The following is a 16,242-nucleotide window of genomic DNA, read 5'->3' as shown; positions in this document are numbered from 1 at the left end:
GGGCAACTACATTAATAAACGGAATGGAAGGACTATCAAAATTGGGATTATTTACCCTAGAAAAAAGACGGCTAAGAGGAGACCAAATAACTATGTATAAATACATGAGGGGACAATACAAGGATCTCTCCCATGATCTGTTTATACCCAGGACTGCGACGGTAACAAGAGGACATCCGCTACGTCTAGAGGAAAGCAAGTTTCATCACCAACATAGAAGGGGGTTCTTTAGTGTTACAGGAGTGAGACTGTGGAACTCTCTGCCTGAGGACGTGGTGATGGCAAAATCCATAGAGGAGTTTAAAAGGGGACTAGATGTCTTTCTAGAGCGCTATGATATTACAGGATACAGACATTAGGTGACCAGAAGGGTTGTTGATCCTGGGATCTTCTGACTGACAGTCTTAGAGTCAAGTAGGAACTTTTACACGTTGATCCAGGGATTATTCTTACTGCCATTATAGAATTGGGAAGGAATTTTTTCCCCCATAATGGGGTAATTGGCTTCTGCACGTTGTCTTATAGGAAGTATTGCTGACCATTCCCAGAGTATTACCGGATTGTTGGCAGCACATTATTGTCTAGAATGTCAAGGCACACCTCTGTGTTCATGGTTTTTGTCACCACAACCAACGGACCGAGACCATGCCATATGAAACATTCCCAGACCGTAACAGAACCACGCTGCACTTAACTGTTGGCAGAACACGCTCAGGCAATAGACATCCTCCACACCCAGGTATGACCATCTGATCTGAAGATAGAGTAGCGCGATTCATCACTTCATAGAATATTCTTCCATTGCTCAGCTGTACAATGACAACGCTTCTTGCAGTGTGGTTGGAATTGGTCACCTCCTGCATTGCCCTGTAGATCTGCAGGCAGAGTATAAGCTTCTGTTTTAATACTATCTGCTACTCATAGAGAATACAGTCTGCAAACATATAGTCACAGCACCGCTCTGTAGCAATAAGGGGGGCACTGTCCAAATAGCATGGCTGGCCCATAGGCACAAAAAGCTTCCTAACAAAAAAAAGTCAGTGTTGCTCACATAACAACTAGATTACAGTTTCTAATTGATTGCGCCGATAGTTGTTGAACAATTTGTGCATAAAGCCTATTGTATCTTTATTGGGATACTATAAAACCTGTTGGAAACGACCAGTGGAATCTTATGGCATTGATCTTTTCCCCTCAATGATAATGCTGGTGTCTATCTCTTTTAGATATGTATCTGGATCACAATCCGGTGCTGTCAACTGGGGTGTTGGGCTTGATCCTGAGATCAGCGTCGTCTGACAACTTGTGGGCCCAGACAGTTCCAGGCGTAATTCCGCCAAGGAGAATAAGAAGACTGTTTAAACGAGCGGCAGTGACCCTCAATGACCAAGTATGTGAAGGCCTTTTAAAGGGGTTTTAAAGTCGATCTGTCACTTCTTCTGACTTGTGTGTTTTATTTCAATACTGGATGAAATAATAATTCTGGAGTTTATTGCATGTAGCCAGTAAATCAGGTCATCTGCCAGTGACATGTCGGCTCTCTCTGCTCCCCGGCTTCCTTCCATATTCTTGTTCAGTGATTCTGCATTTGCTTTTTTCTTTTCCCTTACGTTTATGGTAAAATAATGTGCACTCTTGTCAAAGCAAATTATTTGTGTTCTCGTCAGTGGAAATCAATAACTAATTTTCTGCTGCTCTCTTTCATGGGTAGTTTAACAGCGGCTCTTAAAATGTGAATATTTATTGTGCATTGTGAAGTTGGCTTAGTGCTCCTGTCTACATGTCTTTTTGTATTAGAAGAACCAATGTGCTGGCAACTATACTAAAATGTGACTCAGAGTGCAGCTGGGACCATTAAAGCTCTCGTAGGAAGGATTGGGGTATATTCACATTTTGGCTGGGTTCACACAGGGCGGATTTGCTGCGGAAATTCCGTCTGGAATTTTTCTGCTGCAAATTCACCTGCGGACGCTAATCCCGGGATTAGCCAACCATGTGGACGAGATTTCTCGGAAATCTCGTCCACACGGGGCGGCGAATCGGTCGCGGCAGAAGCCGGCGTTGCAGCGTGGATTCCCTGGCCGCAGCATGTTCATTTTTTTTCCCATTGCGGCTGCTCTCTCCTCTATGAGACAGAAAAGCGTGCGGCCAAGCCGCTCCAAAACCCGCAGCTAAGTGCTGCAGGTTTTGAAGCAGCGCTTTCCCGGCGGAAATCTCGCAGTTTTTCGCTGCGACTAAACCGCAAGATTTCTGCTGGGATTCCGGCGTGTGAGAACCCAGCCTTAGCGGAAATGCTGCTGATTTTAGTGAGGATTGGTGCAGATTTTGACTTAAAATCAGCTGCGGATACTTAGCTGATATATATATTACACTGATAAGCTGTCTGCCTGTATTCTGTTACTGCAGAAAGTAGCAAGGTAGCAGTTTACCCAAACCAGAACAGTTTAGTGAATAAATACTGTACCAGAACCAAGCTCATAACATGAATACAGCTTCAAGCTTTTAACATAAATACAGCACCAGAATCAAGCTCAGTACATGGATACATTACCTTTACAAATTTATAGCATAAATACATCATGAATAGAGATGAGCAAACCTACTCGTTTAGGGCGATTTCGCAATCGAGCGCCGCTTTTTTTGAGTAACTGACTACTTGGGCGTAAAGATTCGGGGGGCGCCGGGGGTGAACGGGGGTTGCAGCGGGGAGTGGGGGGGGGGGGGAGAAAGAGAGCTCCCCCCTGTTCCACCTAGCGAAGGGGTCCTACACATAGGTATGTTTTATCTTGCAGAAATCCTGCAAGATGGAAAAATCGCAGCATGTCCTTGTGAGACTCGCACAAGACTAGTACATGGAGGTGTGCGGTGCCCCATACGTCGCCCAGAACACGGATGGGGTGTCCATGCACTGTGCGATGTGAGTCGGGCTCAACTCGCTATTGGCCGTGTAACTACCAGGGATAATTGCTGGTTGCGGTTTCTCCTTATGGATGTACGTACAGTGAGTGCATCCTGCTCTTCCTGCTATCAGTAGGTTTTCTCTCCTGCTTCTTAATCTTCGACAATCTCAGAATTTTAATTTCTAATTTTCTATGTTTTTTACAGCCTCGGGATGTTCTGCCATCTGGTACTGGGGCTGTAGCATTCCAGAAATGTGCAATTGTGAGTATTGCCGTCGCAAAATGGGGCAGATTTACTATTGAAGCTTCACCAGCCTACTAGCACAGATTGCACCAGAAATCTGCCTTGCATGCTTTGCATCACATTTATCATGTGTTTTACACATTTTCTTTTATTGATGTGTCTAAAAAGGGGGCATGGCTTTGTGGGGAAGGGGTTGTGGCCTACGTGTGACATCACGCTCCAAAAACTGCACCCAAATTTTAGCACAAAATCTGGATTGCACTGAGCCATCTAATAGGTTGTATGAGACAGTCTAAAGATACACCAGGTTTATTGTCCAACAGAGTCACTGTGTCATCTGACGCATCTGTCTAAGTTTGCACTGTCTAACTATAAGGGCTCTTTCACACAAGTATATATCAGCTGTGTTTTCATGGCCAGCCCATATACGCTGCCCATCTGATGCATTGGTTTCCAATTGATATTATAAGGAAGGTAGCAGATAAGTGGCTACCGTCACCTCTGGAACCACTTGGTACTTGAACCTCTAGCTATGATCACAACCGTAAGATTATGAGCAGATTTATCCCACCTACGGTATGACCCACATAATAGAAATGGTATTTTAATTGTATGCCCTCTATAAAGATGTCCATAGACATCAAGAGTATAACTAAGCTTTTTCAAAGTGACGTGTCAGGAGTTTTGATCTGTGGGGTTCCAGATGCTTAGACTCCCACCAATCGCTAAACCCCAACAGTCACGTTAAAATTGGACCCCCCCCCCCCCCACCCAAAAAAAAAAAGGTCTCTTTCTTTATTGTAGATTTTGAATTTATTTCTCATGTAAATATATTTGACACAGAATTCGGTTGCCATAAGTGCATTTTTAACCCTACAGAGACATAATTAATTTTAGCACTAACCCTTACCAATCCAGTGTCAGACCTCGTCCGACATTCAGATCTTCCTGCATAGCTCTGATGTCGGGCAAAGTCCAACACAAGTCCAGTTAACAAGCAATCCTTGTTAACTGGGTACAGGACTATCAAAATCTTTCTTGTTAATGGGTCTAAGGACTGTGCCATTCTGGACTACTAGGAGAAAGTCTGTGAAACTGGACAACTCTTCTGTTGTTTTCCTGTTGCCTATTGCAAATAAATCAGTTTTGTTATTTCTGCAATGGCCCCTTCTATTAGATTCACTAGCTACATCAGAACCGTCTGGGCTATGCTAACTAAATGGGCCTATGTCCAAATCAGTGTTGCTGGAAACTGGCCATGATTTCCTAATACTTTCGCTATCAGTGAGGGAGGAGAAAGTAACCATGACCATCAATGCCCCAGTCTATGTGGGGAAACAATGTGGTCTGGTGAGGCCTTCGTGTGTAAGTAATGTTGATGATCAAGCTGCCCCTAGCCTATGACCCTACTACACACATACAGTACAGAAATCTATAAGTGTCTCAATCTGAGGATCAGGGAGTTGCTTAGTGCCAGTTATAGAAATGGTGGCCAGCGCTTGCAGTATAGCATTACTGTCCGTTTTTCAACTGAACCATTTTTAAAGGTTAATTATTTGGTAGGCTCAGACTCAATAGTGTAAACCAACAATTTCCAACCAGGGTCCTGCGGCATCCTTGTGTGCCATGAGAACCAGCCAGGGGTGCTGCGATTCCTAGTCTGGAAATCATTCGGCCAACATTAAATAGGTTTTCCAGGCAGCACCCACTAGGATACTCCGGAGTTGTAGCAGAAGCGCTGCTCCGGCCACTGCGTGGTGGTCGGTGCTCATATTTGCAGGCATGGCTGTTCTTAAAATCAATGGGACCCCAGCCTTCAATCATGAGCCCAGCTCTCATTGATTTTAATGTGAGCTGCGCCTGTAATTACAAACACTAGCCCCTACACTGCTTTGTAGCAGTGCCGCCGCTCTGACCCCAGTTTATCCCTGTGGGCTCTGCCTGGTCAAGCCCTTCAGACTGGCTCCACATGGGGCAGAAATTCAGCTGCATTTACAATAGCAGCAAAGTGGATGAGATTTTGAAAATCTTGTCCACAAGCTGCAGAAAAAATCTGCACAAAACCCGTGTAGAAATTGACATGTGGTGTAGAATTTAATTCCAGAGCATGTCAATTTTATTGCCGTTTCTGCCCCGGGAATTCACCTTTTCTCAGTGAGAGGGTAAATTCTACACAAACTTTCCTCTGCTGATCTGCTGCAGAATGTCCACTGCAAACATTCCACAGCAAATTACCCCCGTGAGCACCCAGCCTTAGGCTGTAGCAGAAGTTCCTTAGCATAATCCACAGCATTGCCACAAAAGACAGAGTCAAAATATGCACCATTGGTATGCTTTTTGACTTGAAATTAGCAGCACTTCTACAACTGATTTCAGAAGATCCTGCACTCCCTCCCTCTCTCCTGAACCTCCTTCACGGGGCGGTCTCTAGTGAGTGCAACGCCGCTGGTCAAGTGATGCAAAATATCATAGGAAAATCATGTTTTGACAAAACCAGGCCCCCTGACCATACCCTCTTTCTTGTAGGGGCGCCCTGTGGTTAAAAAAAAATTCCCAGGGGTGCACCAAGGCTGTAAATTTTTTGGGAAGCACTGGTGTAATTAACCAGATGTAATTAATAGAGCATAACTCCAAAAAGTTAGATTCCAGCAGCAAGTATACAGGTGCACGGGCCACCTGGCTTCTTGGAATTATTCAGCCCTAGTTGGGCAAATAATCTATTTTGTGTAGCCCCGCAATAAATAACCACATGTAAGGCCCATAAAGTACCCCGCAATGTTCCTGAATATGTTAGACATTTCCCAACCCAAGTAGATAAAAGCCTACGGACAGACAATGATTCAGCCGTCAGGCGCTGTACTCCCCTCCCAACAGCAGGATTTAATATGGCAGAGCTTTATCAAATCTGTTAAGCCTGGATTGTGACTGGCACAATGGAGATTTTAATTCCTAGACAGAATTAGTTAGTTACAAGCTTTATATATTTTAGAGAGGGTTTATTTTATAATTGTCTGCTACGGCTCAGCTCTATGTAATCTTGTCTCTGCCACAGGAGATGTCTCGAATCATGTTAGTAACTGATGGAAGGCTACGTGAAAAGGAATATGTGTACAAACATTGAATTTATTGTCAAGGCTGAGGCGATACAGCTGTTGGAACGAGCCAAGGTGGAGGTTGGGGTGATTCTCTATCCAACAGGGGGACCTTTGCGACCGCCGTTTGCTTGAGTGATGGTATGGTGGGGCTAGTGTCCTTAACTGTGCCCGGGACATTATGGGGGGCCGAGGGCTCAATGGATGTTCTTCGTGTAAGAATATTCGTCAGACATCCTTGCTGTGCAGACTTGAATGGTTTATTAACAACTTTCACTTTGTGGCATGTCTGACCATACAACAGTGTCTTAAGGCCTATTTAGAGCAAGCTGAAAGACAATGATGAGCCTTATCACGAATTCACAGCGGGATACAGCTGACACTATTGTTCCAGCTGTATCCCGCTCCCTGATGACAGGCTGGGTATGAAGAACAGAGCAGTCCAGCTCTGTTCTCCATACCCTGCTCGGAGTGCTCAGCTGTATAACAGCCGGGCGCTCTGAGCAGAGAATAGATGGATGCAGAAGACAAGAGGGGCCACCCCTCTTGTCTTCTGCATCCTCCACTCGGAGCGGTTGGCTGTATAACAGCCGGGCTCTCCGAGCGGGGAACAGCTGAAAGCAGAAGAACACCCCGCTTGTCTTCTGCATCCTACGCTCGCAGCACTCGGCTGTATAACAACCGGGTGTTCTAAGCGGGGAACAGCTGGATGCAGAAGACAAGCGGCCCCGCTTGTCTTCAGCATCCTCCACTCAGAGCACAAGGAGAACGTTCAACGTTTAAGCAATCATCTTGCGCTGTAAATGACACAACGATTATCGCTCAAAAGTCGCTCAAAAGACATCTTATGAGCGATTATCGTTGTGTCTAAATTGGCCTTAAGTCTGTGCGATGGTTATATGTCAGCAATAGTAACAAGCCGTTTCTGGCTCCAGGCTGTGGAACAAAAAAACTAGTCCTCTCGCTGAGTGAATGTAATCGAAGTTTCAGGTCCTTTAGCGTAACTGTACTCATTACCATATATTGTGATTTGGATGCTCACAGTCCAAGTTCATTAGTACCATTTAGTCACTGACAGAATCAAGCTGAGTACCGGCTGCCACAAGCTAATATACAGAGGACCCCCTGGGTGTGACTGTTTTTAAAGAAAATGCAGTTGGGGAGCCACCTCTTCTTCTCGTCATGTCTGCCAGAAGTTTGCGGGAGAACGTGTTATGTTCTGATGAGAACAAGGAGGAACTTTTTGGTCATAATTCCTAAACGAATGTGCATTATGCATTATGCTTTGGGGCTGTTGTTCTGCTGCTGGAACTGGGGCTTTAGTCAAGGTGGAGGGAATTATGAACAGTTCCAAATATCAGTCCATCTTGGCACAAAACCTTCAGCTCTCTGCTAAAAAGGTGAAGATGAGGAGGAATTTCACCTGTCAGCACAACAACGACCCAAAAGCATCCCTCCAAATCAGCAAAAGAATGGTTTCACCAGAAGAAGATTAAAGTTTTGAAATGGCCCAGCCGGAGCCCCGACCTGAATCCCAGATTTTGAGCGCTTTCGCAAGGAAGAGTGGGTAAAGCTTACCAAGTTAAGATGTGCCATGCTGATAGACAACTACCAAAAAAGAGTGAATTCTGTCATAAAGTCAAATGTACATCAACAAAATATTAGTTTTAGGGTGTGCATACTTATGCAACCACATTATTTTAATTTTTTGGGTTTTTTTTCACCCTAAAAGATTTCAGTTTGTTTTCCAATGGAATGGTTCAGATAGCGGGTCACATTGATGGTGGGAATAAATGTGAAATAATTCATCTTTGTCAGATTATTTAACATGACAAGAACGTGGCATTTTAACAGGGTGTGTAGACTTTTTATATTTACTATAGATGTTCTAATACTTTTTACAGCTTCTCCTCCTGCAATGACGTTACAATTAACGGAACGTAAGCCAAGCATGTGAGATCGTCGCTCCATCCATTTCAATGTATCTTACAAAATTAGCAGGTGCCACTTGGCTATTTCCGCAGTCCCATTGAAAGTCAATGAGCATCAGGGCGCTTGCATGACCAGCGCTCCATTCAGTTTTTTCCTCATTGCGTGGAGTACAGTAAGCCCGAAGTGCGGATGAGGGAGGACACAAAACCCCATTCTTGGGATTGGTGGGGGTCTCAGTGGTAAGACTCCCACCGATAAGCAAGTTATTCCCTATCCTCTGCTTAGAAGATAACGTGATTCTGCTGCAACCCCTTTAACTTTGTATTGGGGAATGGCTTAGAAAATCCAACTGAACTAATCTCTAAGCACCCAAAAAATTGGGGTACTAGATGAGACTCGGATATAAAATTTCTGTAAATGGCCAGACCAATCGTTCAATTAAAACATTTGCATGAAATAAGCTTGGGATGAAAGGGTTGACAGATGGTTACGTGTTCTTGCATTGTGCTGTTTTGTAGATTTGGCGCTGCATACTCATTAACAGATTCCTCTCCGTCGCTACCTACTCGCTCCCTGACGCCGTTTTTGCATTGATTGCATTTCACTGTTAATTTGCCTCCCTCATTGATGCCCTGGACGCATCTGAACACCTTTCACTGATTAATTCTTCATTTTGTAAGCCACCATTTGTGTTCAGCAGTTATTTTTAGATTCCACAATCGTCACTCACCCCGCTGCTCTCCGTGACGGAATCCATCACAGCCCTCTGTCATACCCTTTTATATTCCGAGCATCGTTTTCGCACCTGCACTTTGCCAATTAACCACAAAGTGAGAGAACTTTCACTGGTAGTTACATTGATGACAAAAACGTCTGCACATTCCAGTGTTGGTTACAGAATTATAGCAAAGTGTAAAAGATGTATTTATTCTCTAGGGAATTGCTTAAACGGCAATTACCTTATATAGTCTTCATATTGGAATTGGTCCCTATACCAGGTAAAATACTTCCAGGGTGGATTTCATGAAAATGTAAGCTGCCATTTACAGCAGCAGAGGCAGCCCGAAAATAATCTGTAATTTCCCATGGACTATTAGAAAACCATTATAGATTGGAATGCCTTGGAGTTTCAGGTGCAGCTTGTAAAAGGGGGAAATTACTAGTATCTGTATGTAGGAGCTCAGAGTGGTGGGCCCTTTGAATGTAGGATAAGGGCGGCTTCACATGGGCTTATTTGCGCACGTTTTTGCATGCACAAAATTTGCACACGTAATACACAGAGAATGGAGCCTGTTGATTTTAATGAATTTATATACATTACAAGTCTAGGGGGGGGGGTTGGGGCAAATCCATACGCAAAGGGATATGCAATACACTAAGCAAGGCGCTGCGTAGGGAGATGCGTAATACGCTGCGTAATACCATGGCAAAAAGAACACATCTGGAACTCGTTGGGCTACATGGCAATATAATCGGGGGGTGGTTGTGTCCCACATGCAAAAGAAAACCCCATCCCTTGCATGCAAAAAAAGTACAGTAAAACATGCAGATACGTGCACAAAACAGACTAGGTCATGGCACAAGTACGTTATGCTGAGGTGTGCGCAATTGTGCATACGTTTCTGCATACCAGCCTTGATTGTCACGATAGAGTCTAGTTAGCCCAGATACGTTCCAAAGCGCCACATGAAATAATGGTAAAACGTCGTGATTTCGAACACAGCGTTTTGATAACGCATGTGTGAGAGTGGCCTTAGGCCTCCCTCACACATGCGTTGTGGTAAGTGCCTCGATTTTACTTTCGCTTTTGGCCACAAGGAGCTGCAGCCAAAGGCACAGTTTAGCATACCTCATCATTGATGAGGTGCATTAAATAGGCAAATATAGAAAAGACACCAGTCGAAAATCGCGGCTCTGGAAAGCTCTGCGACTGAGCGCTTTCTGAGCAGTCCCATTGAAAACAATAGGGGCGTTATACCATGATTAGCGTGGTGTTAACAGCACAGCGATAATCGCGTTAAAAACGTCCGTGTGAGGGAGGCTATAGAGTGTATGTTCACCTATTAGTATGTTTTTTGTATACAGTGTACGAGAGGCTGCTGATAAGTCTTTGGCTTTGTGCTCTTTTTTTGTTTCTATGGTAACGAATGTTACATCACATGAAAGCCTTATGTGTCTAATATATGTTTTCAAAATTTAGTGTTTGTAGCTTATGGCAACAGTGATCTAGGCACGCGGGAAAACAACATGGCGGAGTCTAAGGCGATATTCACAGCAAATGAGAGCAGAGGAGTGATAAAATTCATGTTTCTGCAAGGACAGTCCGCGAAGGATATTCATGGTGATATGTTGCAGACATTGGGGGATCAATGCCCTTCAAATTCTACAGTTAAGAACTGGTTGCCAAATTTAAAACGGGCCACTTCAGCACCAATGATGAGGAATGTCCTGGACGACTGAAAGAGGTTGTTGTTCTGGAGATCGTCGATGCTGTGCACAACCTCATACTGGAGAATTGGCCAATTTCAGCTAAAGGAATAGCAGACATCATGGGGATTTCTTGTGAACGTGTTTGTGTCATTATCCAGGAACATTTAAACATGAAGAAGCTATCGGCAAAGTGGGTCCCCAAATGTTTGACAACAGATCAGAAAAGCATGCGAGTGAAAACTTCCTGGTCCATTTGTCAGCGTTTCCGGACTGATAAGAACTTCCTGGATCGACTGGTCACTATGGATGAGACCTGGATTTATTTGTATGACCTGAACCAAGGAGCAGTCAAAAGAGTGGAGGCACAGTGGTTCTCCTCGCCCAAAGAAGGTCAGGGTGCAAAAATCAGCCACTAAGGTGATGACGTCTGTGTTCGGGGATAAGAAGGGCGTGCTGCTAGTGGACTACCTTCAAAATGGTTCCACCATCAATGCAAGGTATTACATTGAACTTTTGGACCAATTGAAGGCAGCTCTGAAGTCCAAAAGGTGCGGCAAGCTGTCCAAAGGAATCTTGTTCCTGCAAGACAACGCCTCCACTCACCCTGCGCAAGCGACCACGGCAAAACTGGTGGAGCTAGGCTTCCAGCTGGTTGACCACCCACCTTATTCACCAGATCTAGCTCCCTCCGACTATCATCTGTTTCCAAACCTGAAGAAGCACCTCAAGGGGACCAAATTTCACCCCATTTCTGATGCCATGGCTGCTACGGATGACTGGTTTGAGGCACAACCAAAATCCTTCTTTTTGAAAGGCTTACAGAACTTGGAATACCGATTGTAAGAAGTGTGTTGGCATCAGTGGAGAGTATGTGGAATAAATGTAAAGTTTCATCTTCCTATCTTGATTCATTCTGGTTAAAGCCAAAGACCTATCAGCACCCCCTCGTATAATATATATTACACATACACACAATACCTGTCAAATGTTTTAGAACAACTCAAAGTTTTAGGTTTTTATTGATATTTACACAATTGGCCAGTGGTGACGTTTCTGTGCGGGCCTCTGCGAAGCTCGAACAGAAATGGGACATTCCACGATTTGTTTACCGTGCGAGTTTTCACACGGTTAAATCGTGGCTGTCTGCAGAGGATTGCATAAACCAATGCAATTTTATGGCAGCGTGCATGGGTGGAAATGCTGCAGGAAATCTCGCCGCGGCATTTCCACCCGTGTGCATTTACCCTTAAATCTAGATTTTGGGACATAGAGACGAGGGTTGTCCGGTGAAGGGTATGGTGTACTAGAAGGGTGATCAGCTCACAGTATATTTCCACTTTTGTTACAGGTAAAGGACCAGCAGACGGCCTACATTGCACTGATCATGAATAATACCGCAGCATCCTCCTCTGCAGCGAACGTGTCTGATATCAGCCTCCTAGATAACATCACAGGCCTGTTCATAGAAGAAAACCGCTCTAACATAAGCAGCTCCGTTATTCAGACCTTCCGAAAAGACTCTCTAAGAGGTGATGACCATATCTGTATAAAGACTGGAGAATCTAGAAGACGTCAGTGCGGGTCTTACACTATACTGTGTGCGACAGCCGCTGACGTCCAGCGTGGGGAGCAGAAGAAAAGATCCATTTAATTCAGGACATAGCATAACTTTCCATGAATGCTCGTATATAGAATGTGTCACTATGTGAGAAAAGTCTTCAATTCATATGAAGGAAAGAGTATGTAGGATACAAGCATAATCACACTACTTTGTTCTTGATCTATTCATTGCAGTGATTGCCGCTTGTGGATTGCAGTGTAGGGAATATCAGAAAAAATGACTATTTTTGCTGCTAAAAGGTGTAAAGTAAGGAAATAGAAAGAGACGATATGATACATCCCCTTCTGCTATGCTCATATCTGATTATATGCATTAGGCTGGGCTTCCATGAGTATCTCCTGTATATAATTATATATGTACACCTGGCATTACTTATACATCTCCCTGTATATAGTGATATGTACCATGTTGGTGTAACCTGGGTATCTCCTGTATATGATTATATATGTACAGCTATTCGTATAAGATGTATACATCTTTTTGTATACAGTGATATGGCCATGCCTAAGAGGCTACTAACACATTTTCATGTTTAAAAAGCTTATGCCAATGGTCTAGATCATGTATGTAAATTTGTTTTGCAGCTGTACACAATATGGTTTAGGTATGGGTACAGGTGCAGATGGCTGCAGGCTGTATGATTTAGGTATGGGTACAGGTACAGATGACTGCAGGCTGTATGGTTTAGGTATGGGTACAGGTACAGATGACTGCAGGCTGTATGGTATAGGTATGGGTACAGGTACAGATGACTGCAGGCTCTATATAGTTTAGGTATGGGTACAGGTACAGATGACTGCAGGCTGTGTGGTTTAGGTATGGGTACAGGTACAGAAGACTGCAGGCTGTATGGTTTAGGTGTAGGTACAGGTGCAGATGACTGCAGGCTGTATGGTTTAGGTACAGGTACAGGTGCAGATGACTGCAGGCAGTATGGTTTAGGTACCGGTACAGGTGCAGATGACTGCAGGCTGTATGGTTTAGGTACAGGTGCAGATGACTGCAGGCTGTATGGTCTAGCTATAAGTACAGGTACAGATGACTACAGGTGTATGGTTTAGGTGTAGGTACAGGTGCAGATGACTGCAGGCTGTATGGTTTAGGTACAGGTACAGGTGCAGGTGCAGATGACTGCAGGCTGTATGGTTTAGGTATGGGTGCAGGTACAGATGACTGCAGGCTGTATGGTTTAGGTATGGGTACAGGTGCAGATGACTGCAGGCTGTATGGTTTAGGTATGGGTGCAGGTACAGATGACTGCAGGCTGTATGGTTTAGGTATGGGTATAGGAACAGATGACTGCAGGCTGTAGGTTTTTGGTCTTGAGGAATAACTTTGAGCTGGATACTGATCTGGAAAATAAACAACAACAGATGTCACCAGTCTGAGAGATGTCTCCTTTGATCACTGGAGGTAAGGGCAGCTTTACAGGGGAAAGCTATTGGCCAAAAAATATCACTCAAATGAGCGATTTTTCAGTTATAGTTGTCTTGTGTAAACACGGGACCCAACAAGGTATTGAGCAAGAAATTGCTTAGTAGTTGTTAGTCGCTTTGTTTTGGCTCACTGAAACTAAATGACTTGTGAGCGACTCCCTCGGTGTGAACAGGAATTGTTCATCTTTGAATGACTGCTTGTTCACAGTAAATGGAGGCAGGTTGGTGGAAGAGATCTCCAGTGTGCTTCACCTTCCTTTACTGAACGACTATCACTGCTGTGTGAAAGAATAGGAACAACAGTCTTTGGGGCAACTCCTGGACGCTTCAATATTTGTCGCATGTAAAGTAATGCTAAAAGTCTCACCCTTATCTGACGAATCAGATTAGTTCATTGCGATCTGCTTCTCAGCCCACCAAATGTACTTCCCATATTGCTGATATGCATGTCATATTTTGCCTTTCACGTCTATGAGAATGCTTGGTGATAATTTTTATGGGCCTTTGGGTAGAAGACCTAATTCTGTGTAATTAGACCAGGATTCTGTAAGAGGCTGGGGTTAAGAAATCCAAATATTATCAGTGGGTATGAAAATGGAGAGAAAAGAGGCAATACATGTACCTTTATGATGTATCCCATGCTCTGTCTTTTCCTATTGTAGCTGGAGACTCCTTCCAAGTATCATACACCGCTTCACTAAACACAAAAGAGGCCAAGAACAGGCTGGTGCTCTTCCTTCCTGCTGTGATAACCTTTCAGAATTCTTCAGAGGTAAACTTTACCAAACACAGCTTTCTTCCCTGGCATTCAGAAGAAATGTTTAGAAAAACACTCAATATCTTCTTAAAGGGACTCTTGGGTTGCAGACAAATAATATCACCAAAAATCTTACTTCACTTACATTTAGATAAAAGTCACTTTGTTTTAAAAACATACCTTTAAAGGGGTTGTCTGTTGAAGTACAAATCTGGGGCAGTGTTTTAGTGGTCAGTATACCAGTAACTTTACCGATTGTGCTTCATTTTGACTAAAACTTCTGACCCCCGTTGTCCCCAGCATCATGTGACCTGAAGAGGGCAGCAGCTATCATTGCATTCGGAGATGCTGTCTGTTGATCATGTGATCTTCTCCCTTGTTCATCCGCCTCTTAGTTGGAACATGACTGCTCCTTTCTATAGTGCAGGCGCAATGTATGCCCAAGCTGTAGAAGAGATGTAGCTTATGGAAGGTAGCAGTGGTCAAGCATGTGCACTGCTGCTCCATTCAATATCTGTGCTTGTGAATGGAAACCAGATGGTTGAACTTCCTATTACAGCACCATATATCTCTCATGTAAGAAATGGAGGGTGAAAATCTGTGTGTAATGGAAAACTTTCTATTTCTGATTATAGATCTCTGGAGCAACATATAAAATGATGGCCCCCTTTTCTGTGACTGCCAAAGAAATCTCAAATGTAAGTTATTCATATGGGTTCCCACCCAATGGCGGATTACAATAGGCGCGACCACCCCAGGCCCGAAGGCTCCCACTGCCGTCCAAACCATCTTTATTATAATCCTCTATTGGCTGCTGTCCCACCATCCTACCAAGCGGCTGAGGTCAACCTCAACTAATTCAGTCCTTGAAGCTTCCCCCTCTGCAATCCAGGTAATGTCAGAGAAAGCCCACCACACAGGCCCCTCCTTTTTGACTGTGTGGTGTACCCGCCACTCCCCATCTATATTACTGTGTCGCTGACCAGGAGGGAGCGCAACCCTTCCCCTCTCCTACTGCACCATTGACAGGGAGGCAGTGCTGAAGAACTTGAACAGCTTCACTCTTCTAACTGATGGATATTCCTGCACAGTATGTACTGTGTGTGAAAGTAGGCCTGTGTATCTATATGGAGTGTCTAGTATTTATTAAGAAAATTATATTACCAGTGTTTCTAGTCGTGCAATACACCACACAGCTCTGCTACATGCACGTCACACACACAGCTCTGCTACATGCACATCACAAACACACAGCTCTGCTGCGTTATGTTCGCATATGAGCTGCATGTGATTTACGAACTTTAGCAGCTCGCTGAGGAGACATGTTCGCCCGTAGCTTTCGCACATCTGCTGCACGTGTTTTACGAACTTCAGCTGGTGGCTGAGGTGAAATTGTGGCTTGTCGCTGTGTGAATTTTCTTTCACACCTGTGGGTACAAATTGTGTATTGCGAGAGCAGAATAAAAATCACAGTATGCTCTTTTTTTTTAGCGCAGATTCTGCTGGCTCTATTGATGTCTATGGATGTGTGACCCGCAATTAACATTGTGTATGGGTGGTGAATTGCTCGCAACCAGTCCAGCTGGGGGGAGAAAGAGAGAATATTTTCGCCTAGCTGGTCAACTATGTGATGTTTTGATGTCATTCTCTGCATGCAAGCTTTCGTCCACGTGGACGATATGCTGTTCATACATGTACATCCACGTGGAAAACTGCATGTATATACAACCATTCTCAATTCATTTTCATGATCACTCGCAGGTCTTCCACTGCAGATATCCACAAGTGGATTACAACCCGTTCATGTGAGCCTGGCCTAAGGATGTTACA

The 16,242-nt window shown here is 44.1% G+C and overlaps 1 protein-coding gene across 1 annotated transcript in view; it reads left to right on the top strand.

The window, feature by feature from the left end:
- Positions 1–16,242, top strand: part of EVC2 (EvC ciliary complex subunit 2) — a 127,608-nt gene that overhangs the window by 19,527 nt on the left and 91,839 nt on the right. Inside the window, exons 3-7 of the mRNA XM_066573293.1 lie at positions 1,227–1,390; positions 3,106–3,162; positions 11,947–12,127; positions 14,318–14,427; positions 15,048–15,110. Coding sequence (XP_066429390.1) covers positions 1,227–1,390; positions 3,106–3,162; positions 11,947–12,127; positions 14,318–14,427; positions 15,048–15,110 — 575 coding nt within the window. The remainder of the gene's footprint in view (positions 1–1,226; positions 1,391–3,105; positions 3,163–11,946; positions 12,128–14,317; positions 14,428–15,047; positions 15,111–16,242) is intronic.

Source organism: Eleutherodactylus coqui, chromosome 7 (assembly GCF_035609145.1).
Source record: "Eleutherodactylus coqui strain aEleCoq1 chromosome 7, aEleCoq1.hap1, whole genome shotgun sequence".
Classification (NCBI taxonomy): domain Eukaryota; kingdom Metazoa; phylum Chordata; class Amphibia; order Anura; family Eleutherodactylidae; genus Eleutherodactylus; species Eleutherodactylus coqui.
This window is presented reverse-complemented; position numbering and strand designations above follow the sequence as displayed.